Source organism: Spermophilus citellus (assembly GCF_964194105.1).
Source record: "Spermophilus citellus genome assembly, chromosome: 3".
NCBI classification, from domain to species: Eukaryota; Metazoa; Chordata; class Mammalia; order Rodentia; family Sciuridae; genus Spermophilus; species Spermophilus citellus.
The window spans coordinates 16,250,017-16,268,293 of NC_138184.1; the positions used below are offsets into that span (position 1 = coordinate 16,250,017).

The 18,277-nt window shown below is 60.4% G+C and overlaps 1 protein-coding gene across 3 annotated transcripts; it reads left to right on the top strand.

Annotated features, from left to right (window-relative positions):
- The first annotated feature begins 440 nt into the window (after nt 1–440).
- CCDC124 (coiled-coil domain containing 124) lies at nt 441–10,612 on the top strand. 3 transcript variants are annotated; one of them, XM_081283127.1, is made up of 5 exons: nt 441–545; nt 3,977–4,146; nt 9,333–9,519; nt 9,922–10,036; nt 10,161–10,612. In XM_081283127.1, the coding sequence occupies exons 2-5, from the start codon at nt 3,988–3,990 to the stop codon at nt 10,363–10,365; spliced, it is 666 nt and encodes a 221-aa protein (XP_081139253.1). In that variant the 5' UTR covers nt 441–545; nt 3,977–3,987; the 3' UTR covers nt 10,366–10,612. The 3 variants fall into 3 exon arrangements, with proteins under 3 accessions (XP_081139253.1, XP_081139255.1, XP_081139254.1); XM_081283129.1 differs by having other exon boundaries at nt 9,925–10,036; XM_081283128.1 differs by having other exon boundaries at nt 525–643.
- The last annotated feature ends 7,665 nt before the right edge of the window (nt 10,613–18,277 follow it).

Consider the following 18,277-nt stretch of genomic DNA (forward strand, 5'->3'; position numbering starts at 1 on the left):
CACGTGGGCAGCACGCGCTGAGGATGAGGAGCGCTCCAGCCCAGCCCAGGGGGCGTTATTTTCTATGCCCCTTTCTCTCCTGTGCCCTAGCGTCGCGAGTGGGACGAAGATTTCTGGACTAGGAAAGCGCTTTCAAAGCTAAAACTTGTTGCCAATTCTACCTGGATCATCTCCCCATATGGACCGCGGGCGGGCAACTCCTGGCTGACGCCGTCAGACCACGTGTGAAATCGAGGCCACCATCTTTCATCCGGGCAGCGGGCATCTTGGTAAAGGTAATGTTCTAGATTATACCTTCTGTCCACCATTCTGGTTCTCCAATATATGAAGTGGGAACAAATAACGAAGATTCACGAAATATCCTCGTTTTATAAAGAAGAAGAAATGGCTGATGACTTAGAGTCGGGCCGAGGCGGGGCCAGAATTTCCTTTACCAAGATGGCCGCGGCATGGTTACGTAATAAGAGCGCGCCACCGGAAAGTCAACGCGCAGGCTCTCTAGTGACGTCACGGAGGCGCGACCGGGCCGGCGCTGGAGGAAGGAGGTAGGAGCAGCGGCGGTGCTGGCGGAGCCCGTGTGTAAGGGGGCCGACGGGCCCTGCGGGGATTGCTCGGCGCGGGTCTGCCCGCGGGAAGGCTGGAGGTGGGGTGCTCGGGGACGGGAGCACCTCTGGTGCCCAGTCTTGACAGCTCCCGCGGTAGGGCTGTGCCCATTTCTCAGACCCAGGGACTGAAACCCAGAGGGCATCGTGTTGGAGGCCACCCAGCCCCACGCTGCACTGAGCAGCTTGCACCCCGAGGAGGACCCAGCAGGATGCGGACATTCTCTGGCTGCGGCGTTAGGGGTTGGGCTGGGGTGGCCCGGGGGATACAATTAGGAGGGCTTCTTGGAGGAGGCAGCGTTGAGCTTTATCCTCTGTTTCATTCACCTGCGATCAGTCACGTGGGTTTCAGTTCCCACCCCCTGGACCCCACCCGTGCGGGTCCTCAGGTCCACCGCCTCACCATCCGGAGGCCTCTGTCTCGCCCACTGGTGCCGCTGGAAGGCCCGCCACACCTTCCTGTCATCCTGGAATGGGAGTCCCCCGTTTCCCGAGCTGTCTCCCCCACACCTCCGCAGGCTGGGTTCCCTTTTTCTTTTTTTTTTTTTCTTTCTTTCTTTTTTTTTTTTAAGTATTTTTAGTTGTAGACGGACACAATACCTTTATTTAATTTATTTTTATGTGGTGCTGAGGATCGAACCCAGGGCCTCGCACATGCTAGGCAGGTGCTCTGCCACTCAGCCCCAGCCCATTTTGTATCTTTTCTAAGGGGCCATCAATCCAGGCAGGGTCAGAGAGCCCCCTCCCAGTGCCCTGAGTGTCCTCACAGCTCTGATTGTGTCTGAGGGGGCGTGGTGCTGGGGATCAAAGCCAGGGCCTGTGCATCAGTGCTCTGCCACAGCTGCAGGTCCAGCCTGGCCGGTTGCATCTTGTACCTCCTGTCACTCATCTATCTTCCCGTCAGCCTGGGGAGTCCTGTGCACCCAGGCAACTCAGGGCCACTTCTTTCTGTGCACCCCACACCCACTAGTTACTGTGTGTGTTTGTTGAGTGACCTGCAGAAAAGGAAGGGTGTCTGTGTTAGCTTGGCCAGCTGAGCCTGACCGTTTAAACAACAAATAGGTTTTCTCTGACGTGGAGGGTAGGATTCCTGCTCATTCAGTTCTGGTGAGGCATCTTTCTGCTGTGCTGCCGGCCACCTGCTCACTCCAGCCTGGTAGGAAAGAGGGACACTTATCAGGTGACCATCTAAATGAATCTAAAATAGCAACCCAGGTACATGTCTCCAAGAGAGGTTTGTGACCTGAAAGAATCGGAGGAGGTCTCAGGGAAGGCTTCCTGCAGGTGGGAACTCCTGAGTCTGGCCCTGAAGTTTAAATAGGTGTTTACTACATAAAAAGAGGGGCAAAGAGTACCAGGTGGAGGGAATAGCAAGTGCCAAGGCCCTGAGGTGGAAACCTGCTTGAGGATTTGAAGAACAGCAAAGAGGCCTCTCGGTGAGGGAAGGGGAGAAGCAAGGAGGTGGGTGGGAAAGGCAGCAAAGAGGGGCTTAGCAAGAGCCTCGGTTCCTCGTCTGCATCATGAGCAGTGACCTCACCTGCCGTGGTCTCCTGGGGCTCCCAGATGGGTTTTCTGCGGGGTGTACTGTAAGACTCAGGGGTCTGAGGAAGGGCTGGGAGAAGTGGGGCTCCAGTGACCTGCACTGATGTTTCTTGGGGGGCAGCTGGGGGACCCTGGAGCACGACAGTGGTTAGGGACACAGGACTGAGGGGCTGGGAAGGGCTGGAATCCTAGCTTTCCGCTGCCGGCTCTGGGACCTCTGAGAATGTCACTGACACTGTCAAAGCCTCATCTGTGGACCCCCCAGGCCCAGCCAGGGACGCAGTGTTTTAGAATGTGCCCCACGTGACCTGCGCTCACCTCCCGGTTACAATCACGGCCTGGCCCCGAGGGGTTCAGGCTTAGCCCTGCCCACGACACCATGGTGCGGCCCACCCCAGCCGCGGCCGGAGCAGCCTCAGCGAGCATGCGTTCATGGCCTGCTCGGAGCTGCCTCGGCCCAGGACCCCTCGTCTTGCCCTCCCCCCTGCTCCCCACTGGCCCGCAGTGGCCTCTGCAGTGGCCTGTGAGGCGCAGCCCTTTCCTGCCAACGGGCCTTTGCACGTCCTCGCCTCTGTCCAGAACCTCCCCTCCGTGGCTGCTGCGCACAGGCTGCTGTCAGGGTTTCTGGAGGGGCGGGGGATGGGGGAGGGCTCGACACTCCAGGGCCCTGCGTCCCTGCAGCTTCCTGAGAAGCTGGCTTTGCAAGTGACACTTCATGTAGAGCCCTGTGTGACCTGGCGGGGACCTGGGCTTCCCCACCTCTGAGTGGGGCCAGTGACAGCTCCAGGTTTCCGGTTTGGGGAGCGCCCTGTGGAGCTCGGCCGCGTAAGGTGCTCCACTAAGGAAAGGGGGCACCTGCCAGTGGTGTGTGAGGTCCCCAGCGTCCGCTGTGGGAGTCACTGGCTCTGAGTCCTGCTAGTGGCAGAGTGGGAGGGGACACTGGGGCCCGCTGTAGAATGACTCAGAAAAGCCAAAAAGCTGAAACTACGCAGATGTCCAGCAGACACCTGTTGGCAGACGAGTGGATAAACAAAGCCTGGCACGTCAGCAGGGCGCGGTGGAACGCAGGGTGATCCAGCTACTTGGGGCTGAGGCAGAAGGTCGTGAGTTCAAGGCCAATATCAGCAAGTTAAGGCTGGGAGTGTGGCTCAGTGGTACAGCGCCCCTGGGTTCAATCCCTGGTACCCCAAAAAGTGGCTTATCCTTCAGTGGAATATTACACAGCCATGAAAGGAATGAAGCACTGACGGGCTCCAAGACAGAGAAGGAGCCTGGAGAACGTGAGGCTGAGGGGCAGAAGCCATGCGCAAAGGGACATAGAACATGTGGTTCCGTTCATGTCAAGTGTCCAGAACACCCTGTCACCAGAGACCCAGAGAAGATCAGGGCCTGGGGTGGGGAGTGACTGAGAGGGGCGGGGTCTCCTGAGGTGATGGGAAGGCGCTGGGCCTAGAAGAGGTGGTGGCTGGATCACATGGGGTGTAGAGCAGCACTCGGTCACTGCCCCCTTCTGGGTGGCTCACTTTGCAGGTTTGGTGGTGATGTTTGTTTTTGTGATCCTGGGGGCCCCACCCCTGAGCCATGTCCCCCACTTTTTATTTTTTATTTTGGGACAGGGCCTCATTAGGTTGCTTAGGCTGGCCTTAAACTTTCGATCCTCCTGCTTCAGCCTCCTATTTCTGGGGTGACAGGCACCAGTTGACCTTGATAAAATATCAGAGAGGGAGGAGACCGTGAGGTCTCCCAGGGGGTGACAGCACCACGTGTGTGTTGGGGTGCCGGGGGGGGGGGGGTTGGCAGCACCCCTTCACCGCCGTGTGCTCCCCCTGCAGCCTGCTGAGGGATGCCCAAGAAGTTCCAGGGCGAGAACACCAAGTCGGCGGCGGCCCGGGCACGGAGGGCTGAGGCCAAAGCGGCAGCTGACGCCAAGAAGCAGAAGGAGCTGGAGGATGCGTACTGGAAGGACGAGGACAAACACGTCATGAGGAAGGAGCAGCGCAAGGTGGGCAGGGCTGTGGCCCACGTGCAGCTTGGTGGAGTGGGGCGGGGTCTGGCCTGGAAGGTTGGTGGGAGGGAGGTGGAGACAGCCGGTGCAGCTTGTGCAAAGGCCCTGGGGTGGTGAGCGCTGGCCTCATTTAGGGAATGGCGGGCCAGGCCCCTCCTCTCTGCGGGGGTGGAGCTAGACTGGTCAGTCCTGCTGGAAAATTCAGCTCCTGAGGGACATGTGGCAATGTCTGGAGATGTGTTTGGTTGTCACAATTAGCAAGGAGGGGCCGCTGGCATCTGGTGTGGAGGCCAGGGGTGCGGCTCAGCACCTGTGGTGCAGTGACGGTCGGTGCGCCGGCAGAGCTGCAGCTGAGTGCTGAGCCCACAATCTGCTCCCCAGGACTGGTTTTTTCAGGGCGGTGCTGACCTGCTGCGGCCAGTAGGTGGTGCCAGCGACCCACACCAGCCACGTCCTGGTTTCTGCCCTGTTGTCTGGTGAGGTGCGCTGACCCCGCCCCAGGGCTACTGTCCTACCAATCCAGTTGTGGCCACCAGGGTGCTTGTCCCTGTTTCCCCTCGGCCTGTGTGGGGCTGCCCTGTCTTATTTTCAGCAAACCCAGAATGTCACTGGTTTCCTTCTCTGCGCCCTCAGGATGCCCTGGGACCTGGGACGTCTTTACTCTTTTCTTTAGAGGCGAGTCTCTAGGGCCGAAGGGAGGCTTGGTGGCAGAGCGCCTGCTGGCACTGAGGCTCTGGGTTCCACAAGCAAAACAGAGTGCACGGCGGCCTTCCCTCCCTGCCCCACGTCCTTCCTTCCCCTCATCCAAAGTCCCCAGCAGCCTGGCTGAGAGCTGCGGAAAAACGGGATTGGCCAAAATCCGGCCTCCAGACGAGACCCCCAGCCACAGCCTGGGAGCGAGCTCGGGCCCCTGGACCCCTCCCGTGGCCTGCGCTTGGGTGTTGGGTGGTCCCTGTCCTCTGAGTGGGGACACCTAGGCACAGAGAGAGCAGGCAGCGGCATTCTCGGGCCCAGGGGCAGAAGCCGGCTGGCACCTAGTTACGCGGTGTGGCCTGGGGTGTGGCCGGCGGCAGCCAGAGCACCTGTCCTGGGTGAGTGGGGCCACACGCCATGTGGCACGCACCTGGGAGGGCGTGTGGAGCAGTGGCCCACTGCAGTGGGGACAAGCTGGGTGGGGGGGGCAGCAGAATCCCGCCGACGCTAGAGACGGTGACACAGGGCACAGAAGTGGCCTTGGACAGTGCTGGGGGGGCTGCCTCTGCACACCTGCCTCCCCTGCTCCAGAACCCTCCCCGCAGCCCCCTCCCGACCGCAGTTGCCATCGGTGGGCGGGCATCACGCCCCAACGGCCAGCACTGGACCCACTGTCCCCTGAATGAGGTGGTTGCCGACTCCGGGCACTTTAACCCCTGAGGTCCCGCCTTCGTGGATGAAGAGCCGGGACCTTGGGGTGGGATTAGGTCAGATCAGGTCATGGGGTGGCGCCGGTGATGGAGTCCTGCAACTTTATAAGGAGAGGGGACAGACACACGATGCCACCTCCATTCCCATAGACCCAGCCCTGACCTCTCTGACCTCCAGAACCAAAATAAACCTCTTTTCTTGGTGGAGTCAGCCTGCCTGGGCGTGTCGCTGTAGCAGTGCAAAGTGCACTGATAGGGGTGCAGGATAGGGGTGGCAGGTTCCCCATGTCCACGGTGGCCCTCACTTGGACACTCCGCATTTAGTGGCGCTGCCGATGGCTCTTCTCCACCATCGTGTGGCGGCCTGGGGTCCCTGTCCCAGCCTCGGGTCCCGCCGGCCGCTCCCTGTTCCTCCGTGAGAGCTGCAGAGCCAGCTGCCGCATGTGGTCCTGGCGGGAGGTGAAGGTCAACAGTCAAGTGCACTATTTTGATGAAAAAAAAATCCAAACCACTGACCGCCAATCCCCGTTGCCCTGGCCCCCAAGCACCTGTCACCCGCCCTGTGCCTCCACCGCCCCGCTCTGTCCGGGCTGCTCAGTGGCTGCACCGTGACCCGGAGCCTGGCGGTGGCATTTCACATTGGCCATGAGCACTGCCGCCACTGGGTTCCAGCTCAGCCCCTGATGAGGCTCGGTTTTGGGGGGTTTTGGTACCAGCTCCTGAACTCAGGGGCACTTACCACCGAGCCCCATCCCAGCCTTTTTAATTTTTTTTTTAGAGACAGGGTCCCGCTGAGTTGCTGAGGCTGGCTTTGAACTCGCGATCCTCCCGCCTCAGCCTCCACACCTGGCATAAGGTTCATTTTTGGTGGCTCTGAAGTGTTCCACCAAGTGGCAGTGTCCTTCCCCACCACCCACGCTGCCAGCTGCTCACTGTCCTACTGTATGGAACTGAGTGGCCTTTAAAAAATTTGTGTGTGTGTGTGTGAGGATGTGTGCCAGTGTGTGTGTACTCGGGTGAGCCTGAAGGTGTGTGTGTGAGTGTGGGTGTGAATGTGTCAGTGTGTATGTGTGCATGTGTGGGTATGTGTGTGGCTAATGTGTGGTTTGAGTGTGCATGTGTGTCTGATTTGAGTGCATGAGAGAGGAAGTGTGTCTGAGTGTGTGCAAGTGGGTGTGTGTCAATGTGTCTGAGAGTGTATGTGACTGCATATGAGTGTGTGAGTGGGGGTGTGCATATGTGTGATTGTTTGTGCATGACCGTGCAAGTGTGTCAGTGTGTTGTATATAAGTGTGAGTGTACGTGTGTCTGAGTGTGTGTATGTGAGTGAATGAGTGCATGTGTACATGTGTGTGAGTGTGTGAGCACTGCACACACTTGTATGTATTTCAGTGTGTATGTGTGGGTGTGAGAGTGCACGGGTGTATGTGCATGTATGTGTGAATGTGTTAGTACGTGTGTATTTGAGTTTCAGTGCATGTATGTTGGGAGTGTGAGTATACATGTGAGTATGCATGTGTGCATTTGTGTGTGTGTATGTGTGAATGAAAGTGTGGTGTCTGGTTGTGGTTGTTGTGTTTGTGTGAACATTCATGTTTATGAGTGTGAGGGACTGGATGTATGTGTTTTTGAGTGTGAGTTTATGTGATTGAGTGTGTTTGTGAGTATGAATGTGTGATTGTGTATGAGTATGTGTTTGAGTGTATGTATGTACACTGTAAATTTGTCAGTTGTGAGTGATTTTGTGTGTCAGTGTGTATATGTATGAGCATTTTGGGACAGTGTGTGAGTGCATGTGTATATAGGTGTCTGTGAGTGTGCATATATGACTATGTGTGTGTAATTGTGTTTGCATGTGTATGAGTGTATGTGTGTGAATGTGTTAGTATGTGTGTATTTGTGTGTGTGTGTGCATGCACACGAGCGCGACTGTGCGTGTTTCCTGGTGGTGGGCCAGGCCTGGGCTGGTGCTGGCGGGCTCCGCCTCCCACCTGTGCGCCCAGCCCCGTCTTGAAGGACACCTTGGTTTGGAACAGGCCCCCTGTGCTGCCTGGGCTGGTCTTGAACTCCTGTGCGCAGGTGTCCCTCCTGCCTCAGCGTCCTGGCAGCTAGGGCATAGGCGGCCACCACCACACCCTAACAAAAGTCGGATGCTCGTCTCACACTGCTGCCCCGTCCTGTAGCAGTGATGACCATGTGCTTCCTGAGTTGTTGGAACCTTCCAGTATCCTTCCATTCTGGCACACTTCTGTCAGCAGCTGCTGGGCACCCGAGGGCTGGGGACAGCGGGCTGGCTGCCTGGAGGAGAGGTGGCACCCTGTCTGTGGTACAGCAGCCCTGGGAGGCAGAGCTGCCAACTCCGCCTCCCTCCCTCTTCTTAGGAAGCCACGTGTCACATGCCTCCACTGTGGGGTCCCATTCATGACCCCATTCAATCAGAACACTCTCTAGACTGCACTTGCTAACACCATCAACACCCCATCCTGGGGACCGAGTTCCTGGCACACGAGCTTTGGGGACATGTCCCAACCACAGCCCACGGCCAGCACCAGGGAGCCGTGGAGGAGGAGGGCACTTGGGATGGGACCCCGCCTGCTTTCCCTCCTCCTGCCTGTCTGGCCAGCGCCCAGAAAGCCACCACCCACAACCAAGGCTCACGGGTCATCAGAGGGCTGGAAGGTGGATCTTGAGTACAGAGAAGAGCCACCTAGTGTAGTGGGCGGGCTCAGGGGCACCAGAGTTGGCCAGGGAGGAGGAGGCCGGGCAAGGGCACTCCACCTAGGAAGAGCCAGCGCAAAGGCCCTGAGGCAGAGTGGCACTGGAGCAAAGTAAGCATGGGTCGAGGAGCCTCTGACTGGTGGCACACTGATCTCAGAGCCCAGTGGCCACATTTAAACACCTTTGACTTTAGTCCCCTCCCACTTTCCTCCTGTGCGGCCTGGCCTTAGGCGTGAGGACCCCTCTTCTGGGACCCTCAGTTCTGCCAGGTCTGTCTGGGGATACAGGTGGTGCCCCAGGGAATGCTGCAGGTGTCCTTGGGAGAACTTGGTGAAGTCCCAGTCGTGAACAGGCAGATGGGGTGTCTGAGGGCAGGGCCTGTGGGGTGCCTGGCAGATGGCGGGGCGCATCCTTCGCTGCAGTTGGGCTACAAACAGACCGCAACCTCCCCTCCCCCCACAGGTGGCGCGCAGTTGTCAAGGCAAGTCCCACAGACCAGCTGTCCCTCGCCCAGCTGCCTCAGGGCCGGGTCGGGACCTACCCCACCCTCACTAATAGGCTGGGGACATTTGGACGTATGTCCCCCAGCTGCCAAAGGAGCCCAGTCTTCCCGTGGCTCTTGGAACCAAAAGCAGACCCCTTGCGGGTGTTGAGGCTCCTCGTCGCCCAGCCTCCCACCCTCCTGCCCCTCTCCCTCTGCGGCTCCCCTGAGCTGCCCATTGCAGCCACACCAGCCTCCAAACCCATCAGTCCTTTGTACCTGCCACACCCTTCACCAGGGAAGGCCCCACTCTGGCCACCCCTCCTCCTGTTCCCAGTCACTTCTCCAAGGGCTGCTGCTTGTCCTGGCCAGGGTCCCCTGTTGCCCACATTCCTGTAGGACCGGAGCCTTTCGCTTGGGCAGCCCCTGGGCCCATCTTGCACCCCGCTGTGTCCCCGCACCCAGCACAGAGTACGACACCGCCAGGCCTCCGTGCAGGTTGGCTGGGATGACCACCAGGACCCCATGTGCCAGCCGGGTGTGGTGAGGTGGCTTCCCCAGCCTGACACCGGTCCCCACAGGAGGAGAAGGAGAAGCGGCGCCTGGAGCAGCTGGAGCGCAAGAAGGAGACGCAGCGCCTGCTGGAGGAGGAGGACTCCAAGCTCAAGGGTGGCAAGGCGCCCCGCGCGGCCCCCAGTAAGGTCACCCGGGCCCAAATTGAAGACACACTGCGTCGAGACCATCAGCACAGGGATACCGTCGACACAGGTGGGCTGCCTGTCACTATGGAGTGGCCCTCTTGGCCACTGAAGGCTGAACCCTGGGATGTACCCCGGGGTCTGCAGGCCTCCTTTAATGTGAAGGGTGTCTGGGACGTCACAGGTGTGCGCATGCGTGTATTGATCCGCACCCACCCGCCAGGGCTGGTGCTCCCCAGAGTGCTAGTGGGAAGTCCTGAGCCCCGTGTGGGACGCTGCTTGAGGGCCTTGGGGGGTGAGGAGCGTGCCACCGGCAGGGCTGGGCACAGGGGCGGCCCTCTCCCGGTCAGCCCCGGCTCCTCTCCCCTCCTCCCTCGCTGGCTGATTCTGCCGCTGCCTCATCATCTTGGAACTCTGCATCTCTGACTCTGTGTCTCTGTCACCACCCACCCGGCCGTCTGCCTGTCCCAAGCAGAGAAAACCAAGAGCCATCTGGAGGTGCCGCTGGAAGAGAACGTGAACCGCCGCGTGCTGGAGGAGGGCAGCGTGGAGGCGCGCACCATCGAGGACGCCATCGCTGTGCTCAGGTAGGGGCGGGGCGTCCCGGTGGGAGGGGCCGAGGGGCGGGGCCAGGACACCTCCACCCCACCACCGTGCAACGACCCAGCGCCCTAATGCGTGTCTCCCCCCCCCCTCCCCGTGCGCTCCCAGCGTGGCGGAAGAGGCGGACCGGCACCCCGAGCGCCGCATGCGGGCGGCCTTCACCGCCTTCGAGGAAGCGCAGCTGCCCCGGCTCAAGCAGGAGAACCCCAACATGCGGCTGTCGCAGCTGAAGCAGCTACTAAAGAAGGAGTGGCTGCGCTCTCCGGACAACCCCATGAACCAGCGGGCCTTGCCTTTCAACGCCCCCAAGTGAGACCAGAACTGGGGGGACCGCCCCACAGGCGGTCCAGGCCACGACTCAACTGCGAATGCCCTCTCACTGGGTCAGCTCTGAGGATTTCAGAGAGTCCAGGGACCCTGGTACCTGTCCCTGGGGCTGTGTGCCATCACCGCCAACCCTCTTTCGCCAGTGGGTCCCTGCTCTGAGTGACACCCTCAATATCCCGCGGCACCTGTGGAGCCCCGGGACTGAGCACCCAATAAAGGCGGCGGGCAAGGCCTGTGTGCGTGGGTAGCTGCGGAGGGTCGGCCAGAGGTGGGGGACGGCTGGCAGTGTTCTCGTTGGGTAGCGGCCCTTACCTGAGCTGAGACCGTGGCTGGGAAAGGCAAGGGCCCCACTTCAAGCTATGACACTTGTCCACTGAGACCCGTATGACCTTCTCCTGCAGCCTGCAGGGCTCAGAGACATGTGCTGGCCCAAGGTCATGTAGCATTTCAGGGCCAGGGAGAGAGGACAGTTGGAGGCCAGTGTTCATCTGCCACCATACTTGGGGTGAGGGGATACTGGTTCCTCTGCTGTCATCTCTACAGGGGAGGCGTCTGGGAGGGATTCTGGGCTGGCTTCCCACTGGTGGATTTCTCCTGAGCCTGCCTTACAGGATGAGTCAGATGGCATCCTGAGGGGGGATGAGGGAGCTGAGCTGGCAGGGCCCAGAGGCTGCAGCAGGCAGGTGGATCTGGGTGGGAACAAGCATCCTATCAGACTGTGGGAAAGACAGGGTGGGCTTTGACCCCATTTCTGGCTTCTAGAACCCATAATCCATGGAGAGAGGGTCAGCAGGCGTGTTCACGAGGCTGTGGGGTGAGCACATTGCTTGGGCCATGGGGGAGGAAAGCCAGGTCTGATCCAGGCTGTGCCTTCACCCATGAGGGCTGGTAGTGGCCAATCATCTGTAGCACTTGACTTCGTGGGCTCAGGGACAGAGGGCAGGACAGCAACTGGCCCTGGGAATGGCTATGAGGCAAGGGAAAGATCCAGGCACTTGGGAGGCTGAGGCTGACCACAAGTTTGAGGCCAGCCTGTGTGACTTAGTGAGACCGTGTCTCAAAAACAAAGGGTTGGGACATGGCTCTGTGGTAGAGCGCTTGCCAGCACTGCAGGCCCTGGGTTCAATCTCTACTACCACATACACAAGCAATAGATATTTGTTGAGTGCCTGCTGTATGCCAGGCCTTGGTACTGTAGGAATTGAGATCACCCATGATGGGCATGGGGTGGGAGGTTAGCGATTTTGCGGGCTGCTCTTAGGGCTCCCATCTAGGGCAGGCCCTACCTGTGCCCACTGCTCCTTGACCTCGGAGCCTTCAGCACAGCAGTTCTGTTCCCCTCCACACCTCTGCCCTGTTGGTTCCTCCCACCAGGAGAGATGCAGGTCCCCACAGATGGGGACCCAGCTTAGAGAGTCAGGGCTGGGGTGAAGTCGGCCAGCCTCCGCCCAGAGGTAGGGAAGGCTTCAAGGAGGAGGGACCTAAAGGATGCATAGGAGTTCTTCACCCAAGCAAAGGACAGAAATGCAAAAGGAACCTTACTTACAGAGGCCTGGCAGTCACAACTCCTGTGACCACGGGAAGGTGCATTGAAAATTGGCTACAGCTGAAGAATAGTATGGCCGGTGCTGAACGGTGGTCACTGACATTAAAGGCCACCCAGCAGGACTGGAGCTGTGGCCAGAGGGGCTCACCTGCCCAGCATGCCCTAAGCCCGGGTTCCATCCCCACTATAGGAAAGAACTACCCAAAACAGATTGAGCCCAGGACTTAGTTTGGAGGTCCCCCAGGAGCCAACCCTGGGACTAGGCCTTCAGGGTTTGGGGGGGGATACAGAAAAAGCCCCAGGAAGCCTCAGTGAGGAGTAAGGGATTGGAGGGTACAGTGCCTAGCAGGGGTGCTGAGGAAGGGAATGGGGACTGTACCAGCCAAAAGAACTGCCTCTAGATGCCAGGCCCCGGCCAAGCATGTGACAGCAGCATCATAGTCCTGGGACACGGCCAGTTTATCCATGGGTGCAGGTGCCCTAGCCAGAGAACAGGTCCAGATCATGCTCCACAAATGGAGGCCTGGGTTCGAATCCCATCTGCACCTCTTTTAAGATCTCGGGCAAGGGCCTTAATGGTCTAAGCCTCAGTTTCCTCCCCTATAAAACGGGGGGGGGGGGAGACAGTCCCGGCCCCAGGCTGTCTTGAGAATCCTCGAGCCTGGGAAGGGCCAGTGCTAAAGAGGGGCTTGGCAAAGGAACCTCCCGCGTGACAGCGGGGGAGGAGGGAAGGTCGGGGGTCAGTGGTGATGAGCCTGTTGGAAACAGCCAGGCGGGAGCATCGGCCTCGTCAGGAAACGCAATGGGGCTTCACCGAGACGGTGGGGCGCCTGGGCGGATCGGCGCGTGGCATGATCTCCTGGAGACCGGTAAAGGGACCAGAATGAAGCTAAAACTCAGGACTGGAGCCGAGAGCCTCGCCTTGAGCCCTCAGACATAAAGACAAAGCGGATAACTTTGTTCCTTCGGACAGAAAAGACCCAGCTCGCTCCGGCCCCGCCCCTGCGGAATTCCAGGCCTGCGCCTGCGCGCTGGCAACTGGGAATCCCCGCTCCAGGAGGGGGCGTGAGAGGGGAGTTCCGTGCATTCCCAGCCCTCCCCGCGCGCGTTGCCAGGACGACCGGGCGGAGCCGCGGGGCCGCCGGGTGCGCACTGCGCCTGCGTAAGGGGTGCTCTCCTCACGTGTCTGGGCTTTCCCTTCGCGCGGCGGCTCAGTGCGCATGCGTTGATTCCCCTCCACCCACGCTCTCCTCCGCCCTGGGGGCCGGGGAATCCTTTCCAGCCGCAGTGCGCACTGGGGGCGGGGTGGGGAAACCGGCTCAAACCGGAGTGGGGTTTGCCGAGGGGGTGGCGGAGGAGCTTGCGAGAGCGGGGTCTTCCCGAGGTTTCCGCTCCAGCCCCCGCCGTCGCCTTGACAACCGGGCGCGCAGGCCGCAGTGCGGGGGCGGTGTCGGCCTCGGGGAAGCCGCGTGGCTCTGCGCCTGCGCGCGGGTCGGAGCCGACGGCCGGGGTTCCCCTTGGTGCGCCCTGGGGGCGGTCGGGAGGGGGAATGGAGGCGACTGTGCGGGAGGGGAGGAGGAGGGGCGGATGCCGGAGAAGGGGCGGTGGGGGAAACGCGGTGGATGGGGATGTGGGGCGCGGGGTGTCGGGGAAGGGCGAGCCTCGGGTGGGGGACAGGGGAGGGTGGGATGAGAGAACCCGGAGGGGGAGGGGAGCCGGGGCTCTGAGAGGAGCGGAGGGAACAATGTGAGGAACAAAGAGACCAGGAGGGGACTTTGGGGTGGAGGAGTGGAGGGAGGGGAGTGGGGCGGGGAGAGGTACTTTCAGCGCCCCCAGCGCTTGGCCTGCAGGGGTGGCAGGTGGGGGTCGCTGTGGCAGAAAGCAGCTTGGGTGTCGGTTTAAAATTTCCAGATTTAGAAAATAAATCTATTTAAATTTGATTTTCAGATAAACGAGTCATTTTATCATGTGTGTCCCATTCCGTGTTCTGTACCTTCTCTGGCAGCCCTTAGGTTGTTTTTCTAAACGCCTAGGGATCCTGGGGGAGCCGCCTTTGTCTCGGTGTCCCTGACGCCCCTGCACTTGGGGTGCCCACTCACCTCCTGTCGTGTTGGCCTTGAACTCCAGCCTGAAGTCCAGTCCCGGGCAGCCAAGGAAAGGCGCAAAGGCGTGGCACCCATACACACCCCTGGGGACCTAGTAATCCTGCCCAGCCCTGGGTCCTCTGCTTTTGACCCGCTCCCTAGGGCACATAGTAGGTGCCCTAGGGAGTGAGGGTTACATTTCTCAGCCTAAGACAGCTGAGCCCTTGGTCCCATGGGGACACATACCCTCTCTGGGTCTTTGTCCCCTTCAGCAAAGCGGTTTTCCTTTTATCCTTCCCTTTGGTTTCAAAAGTGTAAGGTAATAAAACGTTAGGAGAAGTAGTGAGAGGGGAAAGGGCAGCACCCACACACACACACACACACACATTTGTCTTTGCTGTCCCCACTTATTTGCCATTGGAACAGTTTCACTTCCAGGCTGGTTTCCACTCATGAGGTGAAGAACTCACTTCCTGTGGGTCCCTTCCCCAGTGGCATGTTATTTTGGAAATGGCTTAGCAGTCTGGGGTGGGGGACAAGTGGCCACCTGACTCTTTAATTTTGCTGCCCAAGGGGACATCCCTGCCACAGCTGGGGGCTGTGGTGGATCTTCTGTGCTTTGACCTCAAGGCACTTTCTAGCACCTCTTTGGATGGCACTTCCTTATTCAGTGCAGGGTGATCCCTGGGGCGGTGTGGGTCTGGAGCAGGATCCTCTGACCATTGGTCAAGCCCCAAGGGGCACTTAGCTCCTGGTTCCCTAGGGGAAGCACAAGATGAATGAGTGTACAGGTCACACCAGGGGCCAAGAGCAGTGAGGACAGTAAGTCAGGGTGATGTGCCCTGAGAAGGGAGGCTTCTAGGCAGGAGGTGACCTTGGATTCAGGCTCAGAAAGAGAACCCAGGGTAAGGGGTAAGAGGTAAGGAGAGCAGGGGAAGGGGATCGTGGTAGAGGGAGAGCCGATGGCAAAGGTTCAGGCTGGACTGGTTCAGAAAGATGCTGGGCGTGGCCAGAGTGCACTGGGTGGTCTGGGGAGACAGCTCAGGGACTGGGGCAAGAGGTGCTGCAGGAGGAGAAACCAGACTCTGGGCCTGGGAGAAGTCAGGGTCCTCTAGGTTCAGGAAAGAGGGAGGGGGAGGGAAAGGCACTTTGCAGGACAGGGATGTGACCTGTCACATGGGTGAGAACAAATCTGTGTCAGGGAGAAGAGGCTGTAGGGGGATGGCAGAGATTGGACCAGCTTTGGGACTGGGGAGGGATCAGGGGCTCCATAAGGTGATGGTGGGGTCTCGGCGATCTGCAGAGGACCCCTCAGTGATGGGAGCCCTTGTTATGCTGCCTCCTGACTTTCTTCCTCATTGTATTTGACCCGAGCACAAGCCACAGGGAGCATGAAGCAGCCCCCAGGGAGGTATTGGGTATGCCCCATCCACGGCTCCGCGGACCACAAGCTCTCTGCCTGCAGACGCACACCCGAGAGGCCCCCTCCCCTTTGTTCTCACTCCCTGCACGCACGGTCCGGGTCACGCTGTCGGCTCCCACCGAGCGCGCGTCTCACTCACACAATGGGAGAGGGGTTCGCTCCCAGCCTCCTCCCGTCTCGCTGTCCGAGTCCCCCAGCCCCGCCCGCGCCGCGGAATCCCGGGTCCCTGCGGGGGGAGCACAGTACCTTTCACGACGTGCTCCCGGCTGGGGGACTGAGGAGGGGGGAGGACTATTTTTAGAATATATGGAAGGAAAGGGGTGGGGGGAAGGATGGAGGTCTGTAGAAGCCTCTCAGCTCCCAAGAGGAATGCCCCCTGCCCCAGACCGCGGCAGAAGGTGGGTGGGGTTCAAAAATGGGGAGGGGCACTGCAAGGGGTGGCTTGGGAGGGCGCCAGGCTTTCTTGGGGGTGGGGGTGGCATCTGAAGGAGGAAAACAGCAAGACGAAGCCGGCGGCCCCACAGATCAGCTGGAGAGACCTTGGAGGTGGGCGCTGTCCTTTGACCAGAGGGAAACTGAGGTTCAGAAAGGGGTTTGGGCAGGACCAAGGTCACCGAAGGGGTTTCCTCTGGGTTCCCCCGGGCCGTCCTCCAGGGATCCAGACCCCGGGAGCCGCATAGATCTAATTTGGCGGAGTGACCTTCACAAATTCTGTCGTCTGGGGCCTCTGCCATTCAGGCGCAGAGGGGTCCGCGATCCGGCAGGTGAATTGGGGGAGGGGACACATCACCGATCCAAACACGAGACATAGAAGTTTCCTGTTGTTTGTTTTCTGATCACCTAGACTCCCCCTTTCTCACTGGGACCTTCCAGCCAGGGCAACGTCACCGGCTGCCCCGAGCCTCTAGTCTCGCCCTGGACCCTCCCCAGTCCCCAGAGCCAGCGCCCCCTGCCCTGCCTTGTGCCCCCTCGCTGGCTGGGCGCCTTCCCGGGATTCTGGAGATCCGGCCCCGGAGTGCGGGGGGCAGCCGTGTCCAGCGCTGCCGGGGCGCCGGCCCGGCCTCGGGCTTCCCTTCTCCCGGCCTCAGTTTCCCCGGTTGGACAACGTGCGGCCTCCAACCGGCAGCCGCCGAGGGGCCTCCCAGCTTGGAGCGTCCTCCGAGATTGCAGTCACGCCCCTGAGGGGGGTGGGCTGGGCGAGACGCGGAGGGGGATTCCCTCCTTGTCCCCTTTCTGGAGAAGAGCGGCGGCGGGCGCTCGGCGGCGGCTCCCTCCCTGGCTCCCCGCGGGTCGGCCCCCTCCCGGGCGGCGGGGCGGGGCGGGGCGGCGGGCGGGGGTCAGCTCTGCGGCGGCGCGCGCACACCTCCCGCTCTCACGCCCTTGCCCGGCCGTGCACTTGTCTTCGCGCTCGGGCCGGGCGCCCGCTCCGGCTGCTGCGGCCGCCTCTGGCCGGTGAGTGGGCAGTCGGGGGATCCCAGGGCGGGGGTCCCAGGGGCGTCCCCCATCTCCTTGGTGGGCGAGTAGGTCAGGGACTTGTCCGCCTGGGGCAATCCCAAGGGGAGCTGCGGAAGGGAGCGAGCGTCCCTTCTCGTGTCCCGCTGACACAGAGCCCTGTGTCTGCTCCGGACCCCACCCCCATATCTCTGGGAGGAGGGGGCTCCTACTCCAGGGTGTGGGGATGCAGCGACAGACCCCTGTGGGATGAGAGTGGGGACCTGGGGACTTACCAGGCCGGGGGCATCCTCCGTTGCCGGGTGCTGGCCCCCATGACCCTTTGCTCCCTCCCTTCCCTCCCATAGTCCCGTTCCTTCCCCGGTGCGTGGTGGGGATTCCCTCCGCTGCGGAGTGGGAGGGAACCCCCAACCTTAGAGCTCGGCAGCTGGTCTTTCCTCTAAGCTCCCCCTACCCTCATTTACAGAAGGAAGGAGGACTGAGGCCCAGAGAGGGTTACCACTTGCCCAAGGTCACCCAGCTGGGCAGGGGCAGAGCAGGTTTGGGGGTTAGATTCACTAACCCTAGAGCCGGCTGGTGGGCTATCTCTGGATCCTCTGCTCCCTGGGTTCAACCCTGAGGGTGGGTGGGAGGGCACCCTCCTGGGGGCCCTGGATCTGGGCGTATTCCTTACAATCTCATTTTCCGTGTCTCCCCATCAGCTTGAGACCCAGTCTGAGCTGAGGAGCCCCCACCTGGCTCTCTCCCTAGGTTCTCTGATCTCTTTCTCCTTTGTCCTCCCTGGCCCCCTCTCCCTCAGCCTCTTCAGGATGCCCAAGACCTTGTCAGAGGGAATCCTTGAGGTGAAGGGGGGTTGCACATGAACGAACCAAAGCTCTTTGAGTCAAGCAGGACAGAATCTCAGACCTGAGGGGCGACCTTGGACCACCCTGCTACCCTCCTGGGCCAGCATCAACTCCAAGGCCCCCTTAGCTGGAAGACGAGGCCTCTGTGCCATCCAGGTGGCCCTTGCCCCCATCCCAGATCCTGGTGAAAGAAAGGACCTCTGTGACATTCAAGTTCTTGGCTGGGTTTCCCCTCCATCTCCCTCAAACCAGCCCCTCCCAGCACACTGAAAGTGGAAAGGAACCTTGGAGGGACTTGAGGAAGGACAGGACCAGCATGGGGAAGGGCAGAGAGAGCAGTCAGTGTCCAGCACCTAGTGGAAACGGGAGCATCCTCCAGGGCTCCCCAAGGCCCCGCTGGACAGGCAAAGCCACCAATTTTAAGTTTTTTTAAAACTTCCCAAGTGACCTAACTTTCAAGGTGGAGTCACGGCACAAATCTGCTCTGGGAGCCACTCCCCTGGTCCCTGTCTTAGCCCACACCCCTTCCCCTTCTCTGCTCCTTCCAG